At 40.8% G+C, this 21065-nt stretch overlaps 2 protein-coding genes across 2 annotated transcripts in view; both read right to left on the minus strand.

The window, feature by feature from the left end:
- Positions 1-23: 23 nt before the first annotated feature.
- Positions 24-13878, minus strand: cap1 (CAP, adenylate cyclase-associated protein 1 (yeast)). Its single transcript, XM_074686901.1, has 13 exons — positions 13720-13878; positions 7955-8059; positions 7750-7850; positions 6477-6554; positions 6244-6387; positions 5600-5685; positions 5046-5151; positions 4251-4431; positions 2072-2244; positions 1789-1912; positions 1581-1663; positions 1341-1484; positions 24-1232 (listed from the first exon to the last, which is right to left on the minus strand). The coding sequence occupies exons 2-13, from the start codon at positions 8055-8057 to the stop codon at positions 1149-1151; spliced, it is 1407 nt and encodes a 468-aa protein (XP_074543002.1). The 5' UTR covers positions 8058-8059; positions 13720-13878; the 3' UTR covers positions 24-1148.
- Positions 13879-16026: 2148 nt separating this feature from the next.
- Positions 16027-21065, minus strand: part of kiaa0319l (KIAA0319-like ortholog) — a 28382-nt gene continuing 23343 nt past the window's right edge. The window contains exons 18-25 of the mRNA XM_074687057.1: positions 20762-20913; positions 20498-20636; positions 19962-20121; positions 19707-19849; positions 19058-19180; positions 18040-18130; positions 17772-17863; positions 16027-17603 (exon numbers count right to left, since the gene is read on the minus strand). Of these exons, the coding sequence (XP_074543158.1) occupies positions 17407-17603; positions 17772-17863; positions 18040-18130; positions 19058-19180; positions 19707-19849; positions 19962-20121; positions 20498-20636; positions 20762-20913 (1097 nt within the window). The 3' untranslated portion in view covers positions 16027-17406. The remainder of the gene's footprint in view (positions 17604-17771; positions 17864-18039; positions 18131-19057; positions 19181-19706; positions 19850-19961; positions 20122-20497; positions 20637-20761; positions 20914-21065) is intronic.

Consider the following 21065-nt stretch of genomic DNA (forward strand, 5'->3'; position numbering starts at 1 on the left):
TAATGATGTCTCCAGTACTAATGAGCAGAACTCTGATTTTGGACCCAAAAACAAAATAAAAAGGAGGTAAAGAAAAAGAGACAATATAAAAGAAAAGTCAGCGAACAGCTTCAGAGGAAGTGCAGACGTGGCTACGATTATTTACTATTCAGTAATTGATCATATCTTTACAGGTGATTACAGCAGATATTTCCACGACAGAGAACCAGGTGGAGGTGAACTTTAAGACAATGATTATGTCCTTTAGCCTCTTTTCTCTTTCTCCCAATTTTTAACCGACACCTCTTTTCTCTTATCACAAACTTTCTCTTACATGTCTCCTTATTAGGAATGTTTTTAATATTCGGGAATGTCCGATGTGTGGGTTTGAGGGAAAACACATGGAATGATAATTATCCCGTAGCTTTGGATTGTTTAAACATCTTCTAGATGGAAAGTTCCCATGTTTTTATTCTTATTTATGTGCTCTGACACTTGTTTGTTCATATTATTATCCACTATGAATGTTAATATTTTACACTCAGCATCAGCGGATGTGATATGGATGCTGTTATGGTCTGTCAAAGGGCCCTGATGGACAAGTGCTTCACCGGTGAATTGCATATAATGGAAGAGAAACGCCAGGACTTAGACGACTCACACCAGCCCCTCCTGAGTGAGAAGAGGAGGAGAACAGAAAGGGGAAAAACAGCCAGAAGCATCCTGATTGGCTGCAGTGCTTGTGTCCCATTTTGGCTACTCTACGTGTTAAATTTAGCTTAGCTTAGCATTATCCAGGTAGGTACAAAATATCTCAGAGCGTCGCAGCTATTGGCAAAACTCGGGGATGTTTTTGAAAAGTGCTCACAGCGGGAAAGCCCAATTGGAAAGACAAGCTGCTCCCTGCTGACTGGCTCGAGGGTTTTGCTCCAGAGAATAAAAAGTGAGCAGTCCTCTCATTGGCTGATGGAAGGGACAGCTTAAGCTGTGATTGGCTGGTAAGATGACAGGGACAGGGAGGGGAGGGAGGTGTAAACGCATGAGGTCCAAATCTCAGTCTACAGTGAGAGTTAGCTGGTGGGGCGGTGGATCAGTCAGGAAGGCATTTAGCAAAAAATGGGAATGGGGATGGTGTGGAGGAGGGGCCGTTTCACACGCTGTCCCTCCGTCTATCCAGCGATCTCTGTTGCTGTGGTTACAAGCTTCTTGCCGTCCCAGACGGTCTTGAACTGCTCGGGAACGGCGTGCTCCAACTGAGAGAAAATGAAAAAAGCATGATGAGTTTGTTTAAGGATTTACACTCAAGGCTCCGACTGACTCAAACTAAAATAAATAATTTCACAAATCTTCGAGTTACTCACAAAGTCTCCGTCGTCCTGGGGTACCAGGATGTTCATCTCTGAGCTCTTGGCGCTGACGATCTCGCAGTTCAAGGAGTCTTTGCTCAGGTAGACGTGGCAGCCGTCTGTCTTGTTGATGGAGATGGTGGGGACCTTTCCCATGACCTGGACACGAGAACACAAACAGAAACATGACACGTGTTTGATCTTTATCCTGCAAGGAAACAACAAAGCTTATTCCTCATGTTTTGTTTTTCTCACCTGGATCTTCACGTCCTTACAGTTGATGACCTCTACGATGCCGACAACATCATCAAACACCAGACCCATTTTCTTACAGTTGTCTGACGAAGAGGAGGACAGAAGAATAGAAATAAAAATGTGACGTTGATGACTGTTTAAAAACATTTTTATTTAGCATTTTTTGGCGACGTCTTCAGGATTCTGACTTGAGTTTCTTTCTTCTTACCGATAGTGATGGAGTTGAGTTTGCCCTTGACCTGCAGGGTGCTCTTATTACACTTGTAAGCGTAAACCACTTGTTTGAGCTCAGTTTCGCTGATTACCAAGCCCTCTGCTCCCTCCTGGTTCTCCTACAGAGGGAATCGAACGATAAAAACAAGGAGTGAGCCAGAGAATAAAGGTTAATACTTACTGATGATATATGTAATCAGAGTAGATGATGATGACTCTGGAATGAAACATGTCTATGAAGCCAAACAACCCCCCGAGAACAAGATTTCTCAACTTACTACTTTCCACTTTTTTCCATCCAGCTCCAATACCGGCTTCTGTGTGCAAGCTGGGGCAGCAGGTCTGGGAGTCGGGGAAGCGAAAGGTTTGGGTCCGCTGCGTACTGGAGCACCCTGACCCCTCAGATTGGGATTCTTGTGGGTCTTCTCATTGTCGCTCACGTGTTTCAGGCCTGGAGACGTAAAAACAAAAAGGAAAATGCATCTTGAGTCCTATATCTGTATTCACAAATGTCTTCTCTTTATCTTTAAAACTTTTTACAGAGAAGACTGATTCAGAATATTTGCTGCTGAGGGAATTAGAAGCCTTACTTTAACTAGATGTATGAGTAGTGTGGCAGAAACCAGACGAGGAGACCATTTGCACAGCTTTTTTTAAACTGTATATGATCAACATCAAAGATCAATCAGTTACTCTCTGGGAAAATCTGACACTGCATTTTTCCAGACGACATAATTTCAGAATGTGATCACTTTCCTCCCTGGGGACAAAACGTTTAACTGGCTTGAAGACTGATCAATCAATCAATATTCATACGGTACCAATTCACAACAAATGTTGCTTCTGGACGTGAGTGCAAACATGATCCTGACTTTCAGCGGTTTCCTCCTCTGCTTGCTTGAAAAAGCCTTAAGCCTCTTAAAAGTCCTCCTCACTCCTAGCAGTTTTTAACCTTAAGACCTCTCTAAAGGGTTAAGATGCTTTGTGACCAACCTTTGACCTTTGCAGGATCTTGTCTTTAGTTCAAGAGGAAGTTCATAGAAAACATCACGACTCACAAATTTTGTTAGAATCTCATTAAAAGTCGTAAGTCTTTGCATTTGGAAACCTTGTGAATATACTCTCTACGGTCGCCACAAAAACTGCTCCCCCTGGTGGCTGACTGCAGTATAGATCAAAAAATCCATCTCCCCAGTCATTCCAGATGGGCTGTGGTCAAACTTAAAAAAACTAATAAAACTTGTAGAAATGTTTCTCACATCTGATTGTTGTGGTGATTTGAAGATATCATTTGACTGCTTTATTTTCAAATTCTCTTTTTTTCAGATAAGTTTTGTTTTCATTAGTTAAAAGAGGTTAAAAACAAGGCTTTACGTCATGTTTAACAATGATTGACAACTGCTGTTCTTGCGTATTTTTTTTCAGGGATTGGGGAGGGAGAGCAAAGAGGAGATTAGACTCACAAAAGAAAAAAGTATTATTTTTGTAAACCTGGCTCCACTCAGATTCCCCCAGAATCCCTCACAGTCTCTACTGGGCAGACTCTGGCTGCACAACGGTTGCCAATGGCAGCGCCTGTGACGGGGGTATTTTGGCTTCAAAATTGTACAACGGTAAATGGCGAAGCCAAGCTCTCCACTCTATGTACAGTCTATGTTTTAGACCTGTAAATACATTTCTCCTCTTGTGAAGAGATATGAAAATTTCTGATATCAAACCTTAGCACATAAAACAAAGATAATTGTGTTTAGTAGAGTCTTTCTTGTGTAATGCGTCTTGTCAGTTAACATAAGACTGTTGCAAAGCTTGTTTATTTTAAACAAAGCCACATTTGTATGGAACGTGTGTTTGCAGGAGAAGCAGCAGAGCTGAGTATTTAGGTCGCACCCATGTAAATTTGCCAAATTTCCCTATGACAAACAGGACAACTTCAGACTAGTGTTTCACAAAAGCAAGATGCAACAATAGAGGTGTCAAACTGTACTCTGCTACAATAACTTGATGTAAAGTTGCTTCTAGGTTTACGAAAAGAATAAATTTGATATAACATTAGAAATGTGGTACTCAGTTGAGGTTATTTTCCAACGTGCATCTACAACTTTACTCTGAGATAGCTTAAAATGTCAGGGCCAATTTTCTGCACTGTTAAATACAGCTTTTCTTTTGTTTATCAAATTCATATATTCTTTCTTTTTAAGATTTAAAATTTCAATAGAGCACTTTAAAGATTGGTATATTTTCCGTTTCATCACCATCTGACTGGTTACTTGGTTACCTGGTATTGTGCCACCCATACTCGCCTGTCTGAAGGACTTGGAGTGTTGTTATTCCTGAATTTGGTTTAATGCTTTGATTTTTTTAGAAAAACCACTTAACACATTTTGTGACAAATGTGTATTTGGTGTTAAACCATAAAACACGGGAGGCATAGAGACGTCTGTCCCACAGACCGCCTACCTTTGGTGATGTCAGACCCTTTGTTGATGGAGGCGAACAGAGCGTTGCGACCTTCAGCTGCAGAGTCGCCACCGCCACCAGAGCTGATGTCCATAGGGGGGGGAGGAGGTCCAGGAGGAGGTGGAGGAGGACAACCGCCGGCTGGAGCCCGGGGAGCTGCAGAGGCTGAGGCTGGAGGACCCTGAGGTGGAGAGAAAATGTAGAAATTTGTAATCATTCAGGCTGATGAAGATGTTTAAACAATTTTTTTCCGACACCAGGGGGAGGAAAGTAAAGATGCTCAGTCAATGACAGCGTAACAGAAGTGAAACAGATTTCAAAGATTGGTGGCTCAACTTCGAAAGGGTATAGGTAGAATTTGTTGTTGAAAAATAGACACAGGACTGTTAAGCCCTTAGCACACCAGAAGCGTATTTTTTGTGTGAATATTTCGCACATTGTTTTTTTTTAACCTACCATTTTTCAATGCAAGCTTTCACAACAGCAACGTTCTTTCGCTGAGCCATTTTGCAGCTTTGATTTTTCAAAAGTTTCGCTTGCGACAAGTATACATTCGACCAATCAAAAGGCTCGTTGTTGAGAAGTTGTATACCAAAACATTCAACACTGATTGCGTTTGTGTCCCAATATCCAGTTCTTTACGACAAAAGACATAAAAACTACAAAGACATCGATTATAAAGACATCGTTTGGAGGAGAAGAGCTGTGGAGATTGAATATGATGCCTCCAAATTTTTCTCAATTTCATGCCGTTTATTCACGTCGCGGTTGGTGTGCAAAGGCCTTCAGACTTACGCTCTTGCTCCAGGACAGGCCGGTGGTATGGTGCTGTTTGATGTAGTTCTGCAGCTCAGTCCAGATGGAGAGATAAGCCTTTACCCATTCCACATGTGTCTTGTCCCTGAGAGGAAGAAACAGGACAGGTTTTTAAAATAATAGTTTTTTTATACCTCAATCTGAAAATGTTTTAATCCTTTACACTGGTCTCTGCTTCTCGTTTTAATGTTCCTTCCGTTTTCTTACAACTTAAACAAGAAGAGTTTACGATGTTCAACCTGAGTCTAAACCTTTATAAACAACTTTTCCGTCCAGAGTCTAACTTTGTACTAAGTTTGAAAAGATACATCTCCCTTTGGTTTCAGGCTATAATCTTAAACACAGGAAGTGAAGCACGGGCCCCTGTCACAGTGTTGTGTGGTTTTGCTGACTCAGCACACGTTTCAAAGAGTCCAGAGGAAGAAAAGATGGAGGACATCTGGACTGAGCAAACGGTTTGGCTGCACATAAGAGTTCCTCTGCTTCTTCAGTTGTCAGGCAGCCCACAGTGGATGGTTTCAAGTCGTACTCACTTCTCCTTGTAGTCCTTGAGCACACGGTTGGTGTAGAACATGGCGGCGTCCTGCATCTCTTTAACAAAGGGGCCTGGTTTAGGAGCCTGGGACACAAAGGAAAAAGAAATGCATCAATGTCGTTTCTGAATTTATACTGTTTTTATCTGACATTGTTGCATTTCTGCTGAGCTGGACAAAAATGGACAAAGAGTCTGGAAGTGATTAGCTTAGTCTTGAAACCAAATCTTTTTCTCCCCCTTCTTTCAAAGACTGAACAATATTCAGGGTTTCTTAAGCTTTTTGGAAGTTGATTTCTTATGTGACAAACATCGTCTGTTTGTGCAGAGTTCAAGAGAGGATCTTCAAGATGCTGGAGTAGGCGTACAAATAATGAGAGCATCCACTATGAGTATGTAGAAACTGTATGAATAATTCATAAGAGTCAACAAAGAGTTAATTCTCTAGAACTGTAACAGAGAGGCTCTGTTGATGCTGCTCGTGTGTCAGCCAAGAAACCGTCGCTCACCAGACACTGATGACAGAATCTAAGAGGCTCGTTTCCGGCTATTGCACACTCATTCATCGCTCCGCACAAACAAACACAACACATACAAAAAACCCACTCTCCATGACACACAAACACCCCCCATCCCTGTACTCACTAAGGCCACCCATCCGAGCGCCGGCACGCTCTCGCTTACAGCGGAGAGGTGGTTGAAAAGTTGCGAGGTGCGGTTCTGCTCACGAAACTCCTGCACCTGACTGACGGCGTTGGAGACCGGCTGGAGGATTTTCTTTAAAACATCCTGATGACGAAAAACCAGGCACAAAATTTACATTTCTTTCTTTTTTTTTAAAGTCTGAAATATTGAATCAATCTGTGCTGTGAACTCACATCAGACGGCTTCTGGCAAGACGAGGCAATCACCAGGACTTCTCTCACACTGCTGAAACCCTTCTTCATCATATCTGCCTGAGAGGAGAGACAGAGAGGGGATTTATTTTTCATCTGACAAAATAATCTTAACCCTTACAGAAATATTTTTAATGTTGTCACAAATTTTGAAGAAGCGTGTGGTTGTGAGACACGGACATTCACCTGAAAATAAAAAAAAATCCACCTGTTCTTATGACATAACTATCTCATAAAACAGGATTTTTTTAATTTATTTTTGAATTTCCTGTTACAAGATACCATCTCATACAAACAAGAATATAAAAAGTAAATGAATTCCTGAAAAATCTTTTATCGTCATCTCGATGAAGAAACATGAAACATGTAACTGTTTACTAAAACACATTAAAAAGCCTACTGTAGCAGCAAAAACACGAGTCATGCAGCGGAGCATCATGGGAAATCCTGGTTTTTCATGAAGTAGCATCTCATAAAAACAGGAAAATCAAAAATACTTGAATTCCTGTTTGTACAAGATAGTTATGCCATGAAAACAGAAGGGGTTTTTTTCTACGCCACTGCAGAAAAGAGGCAGAGAGGAAAAATAAGAAAAGACACAATGACTAAAAGAAAGACAGGAGAGAGGGAAAGGGGGAGAAGGAAAAAAGAAAGGAAGAAAAAAAGGAGAAAAAAATAGAAAAGGCAGGAAGACGAAAAGGAGGAGAGATAGAAGTAAGAAAAAGAAATGAGGGGCGAAAGAAAAGAAAGAACAAAAAAGGAAATGAGCATGAAACAAATAAGAGAAAGGAAAAGGAGAGCTGGAAAAGAAGAACTAAGGAAACAGAAAGAGAGAAATAAGAAGGTAAATGAAGCCGGGATGACATAAAGGAGGAAAGACAAGGAAGTAAGAAAAGGAAAGGAGGGAAGAAAGAAGACCAAAAAAACTAAAGGTGGGAAGAAAGAAAGAATGAAAAAGTAAAAGAAATGAGTATGAAGTAAATGAGAGAAAAAAAGGAGAGATGGGAAAGAAGAATTAAGGAAATAGAAAGGAAGAAATGAGAGAAGGAAAATGAAGGAGGGAAAAAAGATTTTAAAAAAATGTCTAGAGAAAAGAGAAAGAAAAGAGAAAGAGGAAAAGAGAAAGATGGAAACATTAAGAAAAAGGGGGAAAAGAAGGAAAGGGAAAGAAAGGGGGACTAGGAAAAAAGAAAAAAAGAGAGAAAGAAAGAAAGGGAGAAAAGAAAGTCATGTTTTTACTCTCATTGAGCCTCACATGTTTCTGGACGTCGCCCCCGATCTTCTGACTGAGGCACACATACTGAGCCAGTGGACCGCTGACGATGCCATCGTAGGCCTCAACGTATGCAGAGATAGCTACAGATGTGATCAAAGAAATAAAACAACATTAGTTTAAAGTAAAAATTACAGCTGTTATAAACCACACAGTGATTCCACAATAATCAATATCTGAACCTCACCTCCTCCTGAGCCTCCACCAGAGCTGCCTCCAGAGTCCGCCATGGACTCAAGACGACCAACCACCAGCTCCAGCCGCTGCACCAGACCCGACAACTCAGCCATACCTGTGAGGAGAGGAGAAACAGAAAACAAATAAGTGATCTTGATTAATCCCACTGCAGTCATTCAAATCTCTCAGTCAAATTAAACCACACAGACACAAATCTGTTCTCCACTTCTTGTTTGTCTTCGTCGTGTTATTTGTGCTGTTCTTAATCACCACAGGCACTCCGGTACTTTCTGTTCAACTCTGCTAATTGGAGGCTAAATGAAATGAGGTGAAGGAAATCACAGCAATTAAAGCTTTGTTGTTTTGGTGGAAGAATAACAGAGATCTGAATTATGGGTAGGATGTATTCCTACAAGACTGAGAAGAGTCCAGCTGTTAGAGAATGGTACAATGTGTCTGTTCGGCAGGTCCAGACGTGCTGAGTAATGCGTGGAGAGTGTTTCATGTTAACTCTCTGCAGAGTGCACACCTGGCCTGTTAGCCAAACTGTGTTGTTTCTAGTTTTAAAACCTGAGTTTCCTCAGGAGCTCCAGCTGTCAGTTGATATCTCTGTAGTAATTCAGCCAACATGCAAACTGACTCTCTCTGATTTACTCCTTAAAGAAAAAGATTAACTTCCATAATCCTGAAGTCTGGAATAATCTTACACACGTCTGATGAGGAAGAAGCTAACGTTACATAAGAGAGAGGTAACCTGACACCACCTTCGCCTGTGTGACTGAGTGCCAGCAGTCTCAGGTGCTTACACCTGGCTCACTGTGAAAGGAGGCAAACAGAGCACTCTCACTAATGAAGAGCAGGCAAAATACACCGGCAGCCATCGTCTCACTTTCACTACAGAGCGCCTCGGCTAAATCTGCAGAGATCTGATGACCGAGAGACTTTCTGGCTGTGATAGTTGATGGTGATAACAGTTAAAGGCCTGGTTCAGAGGTATGAATGACAGTGGACGTCAACCTGAGGGGAGGACTAAAGACTGGTGGTGCTAGCACTGCTAATGTTAGCCACACTAAAACATTGTTCACCCACAAATTCTAATCCGCATTTTGCTGTATTGACAAAATTATTCTCAATTTCAAGAGTTTTCTGTTTTGTTTGGTTTTTTCATACCTTTAGACTAGTCCAAATTTTAACTTCGGTTACAAAATTCATTAAACACAGGAACTTTGCTTTATATACTAATTTTGAAGCTGGGACACTTTTCCATCATCAAAAAATGTGTGCAAAATTTAGAAACACTTTCAGCTCTAGTTTTGTGGTTTAAAAAAAAAGTTTGGATTTGTTTTTTTATAGGGATGCACCGATGCTCTACTCTGCGGTAAGACCGGTAACGTTTTTGATAAAAGACAAAAATGAGTACATATGGAATAACTTCAGGTAATATCTATTTAAACTATAAGTGTTTCAATGTTTAATAGCAGTTTGGTTTTAAAAAAAAGCTTCAGAATTGACAGAAATGACTATTTGATTGTAAAATTAGTAGGGATGCACAATATTATCGGCACAATATCGGTATCGGCTGATAAAAGCTTAAAAACACGTTTATCGGTATCGTCAGATGTGAAAATTTCTGCCGATAGGCACAGCCAATAAGGTGCTATTCAGTTAGGATTATTATTATTTTCCATCTGAAAAATAAGCTCCTTAAATAAAATGTAGCACTTCATTTATTTGCACTGCAGAGCTCTGTGTCTGTCACCAGGTTGTTACAGTAGCTCTAAAATAATCAAATGCAACTTGGTTATGTTAAAAATGCATTGTACATTTAAAGTTCATGTGATCTAAAGAAATTATTTTTCTGTATTTTAATACTGAATGTCTTGAGTTTGAAAAAATAATACATTTCTTATTTATGGTAAAATCAAATGTTTTTTGTCTTGCTTTATGTGTGTTTCTTAAACAAATAAGACCGTCACAATAAGAGTAACATATAAATTCCAGTACAGGATAGACTTAGCTTTCTTTACAGTGAAAAAAACAAACAAACTTGTGATATCAGTATCGGTATCGGCCAAAAGGGGTTTCGATATATCGGCATATCGGATATTGGCAAAAATCCAATATCGTGCATTCCTAAAAATTGGGGCTGGATTGGCGCCGATACCAGGATCGGATTGATGCATCCCTAGTTTGTCACCCCATCAGACAGCTCAATCAACATGTGAAAAAGTAAAGCAATGGGCAGAGAAGCTGTTTGGAATCGGCAGAGAGTTCGGCAAATTTTTCATGAGCACAACCCACATACTAAGCTCTGCTGCTTCTCCCACAAACACATGATCCTTGTAAATGTGGCACCATTTGACAGAGAAATAAAAAGGTTTTCCAACGGTAGGGTGTTTACTGCCAAGAAGCATTTGTTACAACAAAGAAATAATCGACCAAACACAGAGCGCCACACTTTTTGATTTAAGTTTCAAATTTATTTTTTGGAAATAAAGAAAAAGGCGAGTCACAAGAAGAACATACTGTTATCATATGACTCAAACCTGTACTGATGCCAGTGTAAATCATGCTGTTAGACTGCAACACCCTGTTTTAATTTGCCTTTATCCTTCTATGTATGATGTCAACCCTCAAGCTGTGAGGTGAAGTCATGAATATGGTAGGGTAATTCCATTGTTTCAAAACTTACAAGCGATAAATTGTGAGATTTTTACACATTTTAGGACTTTGAATAGCCAACCAACAGGTAAGCTGAAGCGTGAAGCATCAAGTTCCTTTCTTTCACAAAAAGTCTTCCACACCCAGAGGTTTAGAGCATGCAAATACTACAGGCTCATTGTTGCATCTGCGTGAGCCTGACCTCTTAATTCTCCACAATCCATACAGATAAAATTAGATCAAAGCAGGACACACACACCTTCTGTACCCTTGACCTAAATGCCTACATGTTCAGGGCTGCAGCAACAGTTTACCTGCAGATACCAGAGTTCACTTCCTGGTCTCAGCTGAGATGACTCACCAGCTACAAAAAGAAGGGAGTGGCCCCCTTAGGTGTTTGAGGGAGTAATAGACACTTTAAAAAAACAAGCACTGAAAAGTTTGAAGCTGAGCTCTTACTTAATGGATGTTTCACTCACACTGCCAAACTGATTGAATATACATCTTAAAGTGACCACTAATGTATACTCAAGCCAAATGCTGAGCTTTAGGGAAACTCCACCATCCAGCAAGTAGAAACAACTTTCCAGAGACATGAGGGCAGATTTAGCAGTGACTCACACCAGGGAATTGAGCCTTTCATAACATTTTCCTTAGATTATCCTTGAAGACCTAAAAAAGGCAAGAAGGGTGGAGGAAGTCTGGTTTAAAGGAGCCTATTTATCTCGCCTTCGGGACAGTGGGTTGTGTGAGCATACGCCTAAATGGTTACAAATTAGAGATCACACTTGCCTCAAGAATACCAAAACAGTCTATGAATGTCATACATACAAGTTATGTAAGCACACAGATCCACAGCTAAAATATCCATTGTCTAGTGTTAACATGTAAACAATGTTACCACAGGCATCATTCATTCTATGTAGAGGTGTCCCAGTCCGATATTAATATCGGATATCGGTCCGATATCAGCAAAAAAACGAATATCGGTATCGTATCAGAATGCATCTAAAATCTCCTATATAAGCAGTCCATTCCAGACTCCACTCCTGCTGTTTCTATTTGATTTATTCAAGGATATTTTCTGGGTCTTCTAATTTATTCTTTATTTTATTCAATTACTAATATTTTTTTGTGTTTAATGTTAAAATTTATTTTACCCATTGGTTAATAATAAATAGGTAAGTTTTTCCTCATACCTACTGTTGCTGACTACTGTTCTTTGTTTGAATAATATCACTTAATCAGGCCTTTTCTAACATGACAGACATACTACAAAATAAGTAATAAAAGTATACCTGTTGAATGCTGATATCGTATCGGATTAATATCGGTATCGGCCAATACTCAATGCTGCAGTATCGGTATCGTATCGGAAGTGAAAATGTAATATCGGGACATCCCTAATTCTATGTGTAGTAATACTCCAATAGCAGGCCCCATGGAAGGTGGCCCTGAAGTGCAAAACATGACAATAAAAAAGAGAACATAACAACAACAAAAGGGGTATGACAAAAAAAGGGGAAAAAACACAATAGCCAAAAGAAAGCATAGTAATAAAAAAAATCTAGATGTTTTGTTTTTGTTCTGTTTTTGCACTTCAGGGTCACCATATCTGCCTCTTCTATATGGTTTTACTGCATTTTGCACAACCCAGCCAACTACATCTCGATGCCAACTTTTGCAGTCAAACAGCAGAAATGCACCATCAGCATGCAGGGCAGTGAAGTGGGTTAGGCCTCCTGTCTCTGCCTGGGGCAAAGCGTTCAGACATAAAGAGGGAGCGTTTAACTAGCCTTCTTTTTGGACACAATATCCCAATTTATCGTTCCCCACACAGGGAGAAATAGGCCACCACAATGACGGTGAGCTCGAACTGTCCAGACGGTCCTACTTCAGTGTTCACAGGGCTCAAACAAATCAAGTTCAAGCCGCTGATGTTAATGCGATCACTGGGGTTTCAATCAGATCGTTGCTAGCTGGCTAAGCTAAGGCTAGCAGCACCGGTGGGTGTTCTAAAAAAATCTGCGCCACGGGGAAGTTGTTTCCCCACCTTTCTAGCACCCCTTACCCATCAATTACCGATTCAAAATATCTGTTAAAAAAAGGTATTTTACCAGCTTTAGTTCTCACTTCAGCTGCAACGTATTTCAAATACTGCTAACGTTTTGTAGTCGGTGTTTTGGTCAACTGTCTGGCCCTGTAGCGACTTTCAGCAGTTGGAGATGAATTCTTGTGTACTTTTTCAGTTAAGACTTACCTAGTATGTATAAACCATGAAACGTTCACTCGAACTAGTATATAAGATATTTGTGAGGATACGCTCAACGTGTAAACAGCTGTTTTAAAAACGTCAACTGCCACTGAGAGTCGCCAGATAACTGGGTCGCTCGTTGAACCGAAACACCAGTGGGTGTTGTGAGAGGTCTCTAAACCGGGCAAGCCTATTACCGTCCAAGCAAATAAACCTTTACCTTAAAAAGTCGAATATCAATTTAAAAGCAGTTTTGAAGAGGCACTTTGAGTCTTCATTTAAGTTATAGCGAGTTAAATGGTGATCAAGATGAGTCAAAACCCCACCTGCAATAGTGACAAAGCTAGCTTATTCAGCTCCTGTTATTGTATGTTTTTAACAACACAGCAAAGATTTTCAGCTTTAATTGACAACTACTAGTCAGCCCAGCGTGATGCATTTCCTTTTTCAGCAGAGTAGCTGCTGTGTGTTTCGGCATTTCCTGGATTTTTTTTTAACACACACCCCTCCCTGTGTTAGCTAATGCTGCCTGAGTCTGCAGAAAAGATGAAGTTTCCACATTTAACTGAGAGAAAGAAGAAGTCAGAAATTCACGGATGAGTGAGAAATTTACGAGTGTAGTTCAATGAGAGGCTAGGCGTCTGATTTTACAGCTAACAGTGTACCAAGCTTCAGCTAACCGGCTGTGTCTGTTAGCATCACACCAATTTCAATAAATAATTTCTGAATGATTCGACGCCGCGGCAGCAGCAGCAGGAAGCGGCGACGCGCTGTTGTCTCCTTAACTCAACGTTTGACGCTTTAGCAGAAACCCCCAAAGCGCTCCAAATGAGGAATAGCAACCAGAGCATGTAGCTTACCTGCTAATGTGGTCAAGCAGTGATTTGGTATTTAAAATCGCTGTCAATTTCGCCGCTGGTGTGAGCAGTGTGCAGACAGGGCTTCGTCTTTTTCTTCCTGTATGTCGGCGAATTTACCCAGCTGTCACCGCGCCGCGTTTCCGCCCTTGTTCGCGCAACTAATTCCTTTCCCATATAAGGAGTGCGAAAGGCAGAGGGCAGCAATATATGGGGAGAAAATGAAGAAGCAACTGTTTTCCTTCCTTTAGGATATATCTGGATGTAATGCAGTAGATAAATCATCATGCCATTTACAACATCCCCACTTAAACACAGGGAAAGGACTCAATCTGCAGGCATATGTTGCATAATAATTGTAGTATGCAACCGAGTGCTGCATGTTTGAAGTTCTCTGTCATGCCTTAACATGTTTGCCTGGCTGTTTCTGGCCTGTTGTGTAAGAAAGCATATGACTGCACTTATTCAAATGGAGTTGGGTAGAAATATGTGAGTAAAAATGACTTAAAAACAATAAGATGTGCAGACCAGAAGGAGACTTCTTGTAGGATTTGTGCTATTCAACCCAAAAACCTAAATATTCAACTAACACTGACATCTCATACTCACATCAGCTACTTAAATGTCTTATTTTCTTCATCTTAATTTATTGCCCATGCAAATGCTCACTGACCTCTGCCTCCATCATGAAGTAAAACAGATTAGTCTGTCATCTCCAGTGCTGAGCATCAAACGATAACCATTAGGCCTGAAGACTATAAAAGTTAATGAGAAACCAAAGTATGATGATGTGTGAATGCCATGGTGGCTGTATCCAGGTCAGTGCATGGACACTTCAGTGAGAGCATTAATAGCTGATTAATGACTCTGTAGAGGACATTAAAAATAAAAGGAGACAAAAAAAAAGTCAACAAACATCTCTGTCAGAAATCTCAAGAACAAACTGAAACATTTTATTGTAATATACAGATTATCCAGTTGCATCAGGAGTGCTCACACAGAAAGAAAGGGAAGGGGCTAATCCTTCACAAACACCTCGTCTAAAACATTTTAAATTAAACTCCCTTCGTTTCTCACGACACGTCTTTTTCTCTGTCCGACTTCACAGTGGACTCATCAGAGCCAGGGGTCTATTCACATCTTTAAAGTAAAAAAAGTGACTGGAAATGTTGCACGTGTAGCAGAAGTAATGTTTTGTCAACTGGGAATTATCCTCAAATGTTATTTCTTGCTGTAAGAATTGTTATTTCTTGAGATGTGCAAAAACACAGGAAGAATCTGGGATTTTTAGGAAGCTTTCACAACAATTAACAAAGTTGGTTTAGTAGCCTGATAATTTCATTTAATTTGGCTAAAAGACACATTTATATATTGTAGCAATCTCTGCTTGGTTGCTTTGACTGACATCAGCATGAGAGTTACTTCTTTTTTTTACTTCTTTTTTGCGCAAATGTTTCAAATTATTTCTTATTTCACACAAGGTACAAATCGAACTGTGTCCATGGCTTTTTAACATTCAGCAACAGAAGAAAAAAAAGTGACTTTCAGGCCGGTTTCACAGAACGAGCAATCACACTGAAATGTTGCAAGGGGGGAAGTCTTATGGGTTAAAATTTCCCCTTGGTGCCGATTGGTCGGGAAACATTTGTCCCCGCTGCTGATACAGGGAGAAAAATATAAAGATGGAGCTTCTTATGTCTGGTCTTTAGTTTCGTAGCATCTATGGCAAACAACCCTCTGATAATGGTTCTCCTTTAATCCTGTTTATAGGGAAAAACTGTTCACTCTGAGGCCAATCTAGACCCAGGACTCAATGCCTGATATACTGAAAGAATGATCTGCAACAGCAGCCGTTAACTTTGGCCAACCTAAGAGGAGCCAGTCAGATCATGGTAGTTTCACTTCAATTTGAGCCTTTGAATTTAGCCGCAACATTTTCTACTTTAATGTCATCTATTTCCAAGACCCAGATTTTTGGTGCTCCAAAGTTAAATCTTGATTAATGTTTTGGATTTGAAAATCCACTTTTTGTTTGTTTTGGCTCATGTCATCAGTGTCATCCAGATACAGGTTTTTAAAGATGAGCATATCTGGATAACGAGTGCTGTAAATTGCACTTCATACCTAATTTGTCCACTGGAGGGGGCCAGATTCACCACAAACAGCAAAATTCTCACGCTTGCTTTTTTAATTTCATACGTTTGATATGGAAAGCTCTTGGTTGATTTACTTTGGAGACCAAAACCTTTTTGTTGTTGTTGATGCTTTGTTTTTCAACCCTTAATTCTACCTTGTACATTTTGTCACTGTGGGGGTTAAGCTACTCAAATTTGGATTACAAAAAATGTTTAAAGTATCAGCATCATTGTAAAAATGTTGTTTTGATAATCCTGAAACAAAGTGTGATTGCTCGTATGTAAATGCCGTCTACATGAGATCAGATCACACAGGACGGTCACCCAGAGCCAGAAGATCTCATCTGATTTCATAATCCTGAACAGCTCAATTTCTAAATTTCACCCAGTCAGTGTGATAGCTTTAATCCAATCAGATTACTTTTGACAACTTTTTATGGCTGAACCTTCAAACTTCACCCATCACAGCTCTCCCCTTTCAACGAACAAGAGACAAACTGAGCCTGAAGCTGACAGACATTAAATCAAAGTGCATCTAATCACAGCCTAAAGGTTGTTTGTGACAGAAAGAAAAGAACATACAGTGGTCTTCATGTTTCAAGCACTAAATGAACATCCAGGTGATCAAACAGAGTCCAGTCTGATCCGTTTGTTGTGAAGCACACTCCTTCTCGTGCTCACTAACGTTGTTGATTCCAGTGTGTGAATTCAGCGACTTCATCCACAGCGAAGCCTCCAGATTAAAAACATTCTACCTGTGACTCTTCCATGAGATTATAACAGACATAAAAACATACAAACAGCTCTGAGGAAAAACATCTTTTGGCCCAGCAGCCAGAAAAACTCCACACATACACTCATCATACAAACATGCAGGCGGTCATTCCTGGATCAGATTGCACCAAAACTGCAACCTGTCGCTCCGCATGCACTTTTTTTTTTCTTCTTTTTCCGGAGGAGGAGGAGTGTTTTTCCAGCTCTGTTTTGGTTCAAGTCTCCATGTTTTGTAGATCTGCTGCAGAGCTAGCCATTGGTTTGGACATGGCAGTGTTTGGTAGCATCACGTTTGACCTGAAACAGTGAAAACGACGTCTTTGTGTGTGCGTTCATGCGAGCCTGCGGAGAGGCAAGGTGTGAGCGTGTGGAGTGGCTGGTTTCTCGTGTCACTGAAGCTGAGAGGGGCGACAGTACATTCTTTGTGTCTCTGTGTTAAATAAAAAGGGGGATATACATTTTTTCCTTTCAAAATACAAGGCTTACATCTTGTTTTCAGCACAATCATGTGTTTTTAACCTCCGCATTGGCTCAGCGTGGGAGCAGGGAAGTGTCAGTACAGTGGTGTGTGTTTCTCTGTGACAACATGTCTCCAGCATCTTTCTCCTCTTCTTCTCCTCCTTAATCTAAGCACACAGAGTTCATCTTTGTGAAAGAAGAGTGTGAGGCTTTTAGTGCCGAGGAACAGGAACAATCATCAGGAAGAGTGAGGAGCAGTGAGGAGGAGTGTGTGTGTTTGTGAGAGTGTGAGGGCAGCAGCGAGCTCCCCTCTGCTCCCTTGCTATAGCAGCTCCTCTCTCTGCTTCTTCCCTCTTACAGGGCCCTGGCCATTCCTCAGGGAGCCGTTCTGGGGCCTCAGGAGATGCCCGCGCTCCTGTTCTGTCCAGGGGACTCCGCCCTGCCCGTCGTCACTGTCCAAGTCGGAGTCTGAGTGCATGAGGGCGGAGGAGGTGGGGGCAGGGACCGGCTTTAAACGAACTAGAAAGATGGGGGTCAGGGAAGAAGACGGTTTAGTTTAATGCTTTGATCTATCAGGTAAACATTTCAACTAGTGTTTACATTCTGAAAGCCTGGATTTAATTAGATGGATCTTTTTATTCATTAAACTTAATTGAGACACCAGTGGTGTGTTTGCGTGCGTCTCACCAGCTCGAGGCGGCTGCAGCTCCAAACTGTCTTGCTCGTCAGCTTCTAGTATTTTGTATCTGCTTTTACTTCTTCGCACTTTGCTTTTACGCCTGAAGACAAACAAGATTTCATCAGTTAGTGTCGAGGTAGTTTGAGAGGGAAGACTTTAAACAAACAGCTGAGTGTCAAATAGAAAGCACTTTTCAACACGACACCAGGCGTAGTTTATGGTGTGAAAAAAAGAAAAAGAAGGGCAGTATTTTGCCGTTTTTGAAATTTTACTCACCTGTTGCAGCAGCACACCATCCCCCAGACAACTGTGGCTATTGCGACCACAATCATAAAGGAGGCTATCGTCACATAAAGTACACTCCACTCTGGAAAAAAAAGACATGAAAGGAGAAAAGAATCAGACTGCGTAATAGCTGTGTAATAACTGTGTAATAACTGTGTAATAGATTAAATAAAAATGTAACAAACTAACATCAGACTTGAGAACAGTTTTACTCTCAGAGTCATCGTTGCATTTGACTTTGTGTTTCCTTCCATTTATTATTTTCATCATCATTTCACAGTATATGTTTATTTTATGCTATTCACTTGAGGTGTTATTACCTCCGCCAAGGATGTCATGTTTTTGGGTGAGAGTTTGTCTGTGAACAACATAACTCAAAAACTAACCAACAGATCCAAATGAAATTTTCAGGAAATGTTTAAAATTGGATAAGAAAGAAGTGATAAAATTTTGGAGGTGATCCGGATCACTGTCTAGATCCAGGACTTTTTTAAAGGATTCTTTATCATTGTGAGATAGGGCCGTTTTCACTATATGTGTATATAACTCCACGATAAATGGTCAGATTGCTTTGCAAAACAATACAAGACAAGGTCACCATAATTTCTGACAGAAGTAAAAGTACGATCCAGATCCTGGTAATATTCTGGATACTAAGATATTGAATATAAAATATGTACTGGGTCATCATAATTTTCAACACTGTCAGGTAACAAGTTATCGTACAAACCTGCAACTAACACCAAATTGTAGCAGATAGTCTGCTGAACATTAGGACTAAAGTGTTGGTGACAATCACAATATGCTTGGCGGAGGTCTGCACTCTCTGATTTAAACATGTCTTATTTTTGTCTTGTTGTTACTTTTGTTGTATAAAAAAATAGGAAACTACCGTAAATAAAGAGTTCAATTTTGTTGTACTTGTCGCAATGTCAACAAAGGTCTGTCCATCTATGTATCGAAGCAAGCACGAATATATAAAAGGATTCCGACTTTGATCTCATCTCACCACAATTGCTCTCAGCGTCTCCGAGCTGAGCTCTGATGAAGTTCTCCATCCAGAATGGATGGCAGACGCAGCGCCGCGTGTATGAGTCGCACTCGCCATGACTGGAGCAGTTGAGCTGGCAGACTGGGGAAGAAACAGAGAGTAGCAGGTTACATAAAACTTTAATATTACAGACGTCACATCAAACCTGTAGTTGAAACCTGTAGCTGCTGGTCGCGGCATATGTTCCACCATTTGTCTACAATATTGTTACTGATTAAGATCACATCACACAGATTCAGAAAAAAGAGAAGAGGGACAATTTAACCTGTAGAAACAGCTCAAAAATCTAAGAAATTTGACCTTTGACCTCCATCATTATCTGACCATTAGCTCAGTTATTACAGGTCTGGAGGTTAAAGCAGCTCTGGGTTTTACAATTGCTCACAGCTTCTATATTAAAGAGGACATGAAGACATCTGTTTTTTAACCGATAAGTCATTTTGAGATTTAAGGTTGAGATAAAACAGTGTTTTTAGTGATTTAATTGTTAGCAAATGATTAGAAAGGCAGTGAAATGGAATAAATAAAATCAGAAACATGGATGATGAATGATTCATCGCCTCATTCCTCTCATGAAACTCCCTTGCTGAGTGTGTCTGATACTCACTGACTGTGTCCACTCGACGAGCCTTGTAGATGAGGAAATCATTCTTTTGTTTGCGTAGTTTATTTCGCAGGCCCAGTGCAACGCTGCGACCAGACAGAGGAGGGCGCCCTGGACCACCTGACACCAGGAAGACCAACCGTGTGCTGAGGAGGGAGAAAGAAGGGAGAAACGATCAGTGCTGAAATGTTCAAGTGTGAGTCGAAACAAAAAGCTTGAGGACACGCTACAATCAGAAAATGAGCACACTTCACTCACCTGTGCTCATTGAACGCACTGATCTCTCTCACAATGATGTCGCTGTCGAGCACGCCCAGTAGGACCCCGACCTGTCGCAGCAGCATGTCGCGCTGGCGGTGGGAGACCTGGGATACGGTGACTTCCAGCACCAACTCCACCAAGTCATGCTCCCATATGTCTGATAGAAAGAGAAGGAAAGAGAGATAAGTGGACGGTGTCTGTGGACATGCAGGAGAGGAGAGGAGAGAGTTGGATCCATTCGACGCTCTGAATTCTGGGAAACAGGCCAGAGCATCAAGTGAAGGATTAGATGCTGGCAAGGGTCATGTCTGCTCACCTTCTGCTACTGGCTGCTGATCCTCCAGAATATAACTATTTATTTTGTTTATATCTGCTTTATGTATTGGAGGTCTAACAAAATCAAACCTTTGGCGGCAGTTACACCAGTAAGTCAAAGAATTAGTATCTGGTGCATTAAGACAAACCAGTAAAGAAAGAACTGTCAGAAGCGAACAGTAAATGGATGTGAGTGTGTTTGTGTCTGTTTGCTCTACCTGGTTTGACCTCCAGTGTTCCCGTGTCGGTGCTCGTCTGTCCTTTACTGTCAGTAACAGTCAGAGTGAAGCTGTACTTCCCCTCTACCAGGTTACCCAAAAACAGCACCGCCTGGTGGTCAGAGTTGTTCAGTACATCCTGGTGAAACAAAATCAACAGAGAGAGGTTAAGGTTTGGAAATATAACACTTTGGAGTTTTTTTGTTTGATTAAAGGGTTAAAGTGGGATTAAAGTCAATTAGTCATAACAAAATCTCGTCTCACCCCAGCAGCAGGGCTGTTGTCGTCTCTGGTCCACAGATAGCTGATTCCTCCTTTATCATCAGTGGAGTGGGATCCATCCAGAGAGGCAGTCCTGACGGGCAGAGCGATGGCTGGACTCGACACAACATGAGCCAGTGGAGGCTGGTCTAGTTCTGGAGGTGACAAAAAATAAAGAATGAGGAGATCACTAAATCTTAAAAGACTGGATTTTTATTCACTCAAGTGGATTCTGGTACAACAAGAGACAAATATTTGAGGAACATCCAACATGTTTCTGTTCCAACCCAGATTATGAATTGATGAT

The sequence above is a fragment of the Halichoeres trimaculatus genome, unplaced genomic scaffold, assembly GCF_033239565.1.
Source record: "Halichoeres trimaculatus isolate MK-OKI-2021-1 unplaced genomic scaffold, fHalTri1.1 fHalTri1_scaffold_14, whole genome shotgun sequence".
NCBI lineage: Eukaryota > Metazoa > Chordata > Actinopteri > Labriformes > Labridae > Halichoeres > Halichoeres trimaculatus.

What these genes read in the sequence shown, in the direction of transcription:
- cap1 (XM_074686901.1), bottom strand. Translation starts at nt 8,057, where the DNA reads ATGGCTGAGTTGTCGGGTCTGGTGCAGCGGCTGGAGCTGGTGGTTGGT. An exon ending in GGGGCGACGTCCAGAAACAT is followed by an intron (nt 6,555 to 7,749) that starts GTGAGGCTCAAT and finishes CTCTCCTCTCAG; the next exon opens with GCAGATATGATGAAGAAGGG. An exon ending in CTTGCCAGAAGCCGTCTGAT is followed by an intron (nt 6,388 to 6,476) that starts GTGAGTTCACAG and finishes TTTCGTCATCAG; the next exon opens with GATGTTTTAAAGAAAATCCT.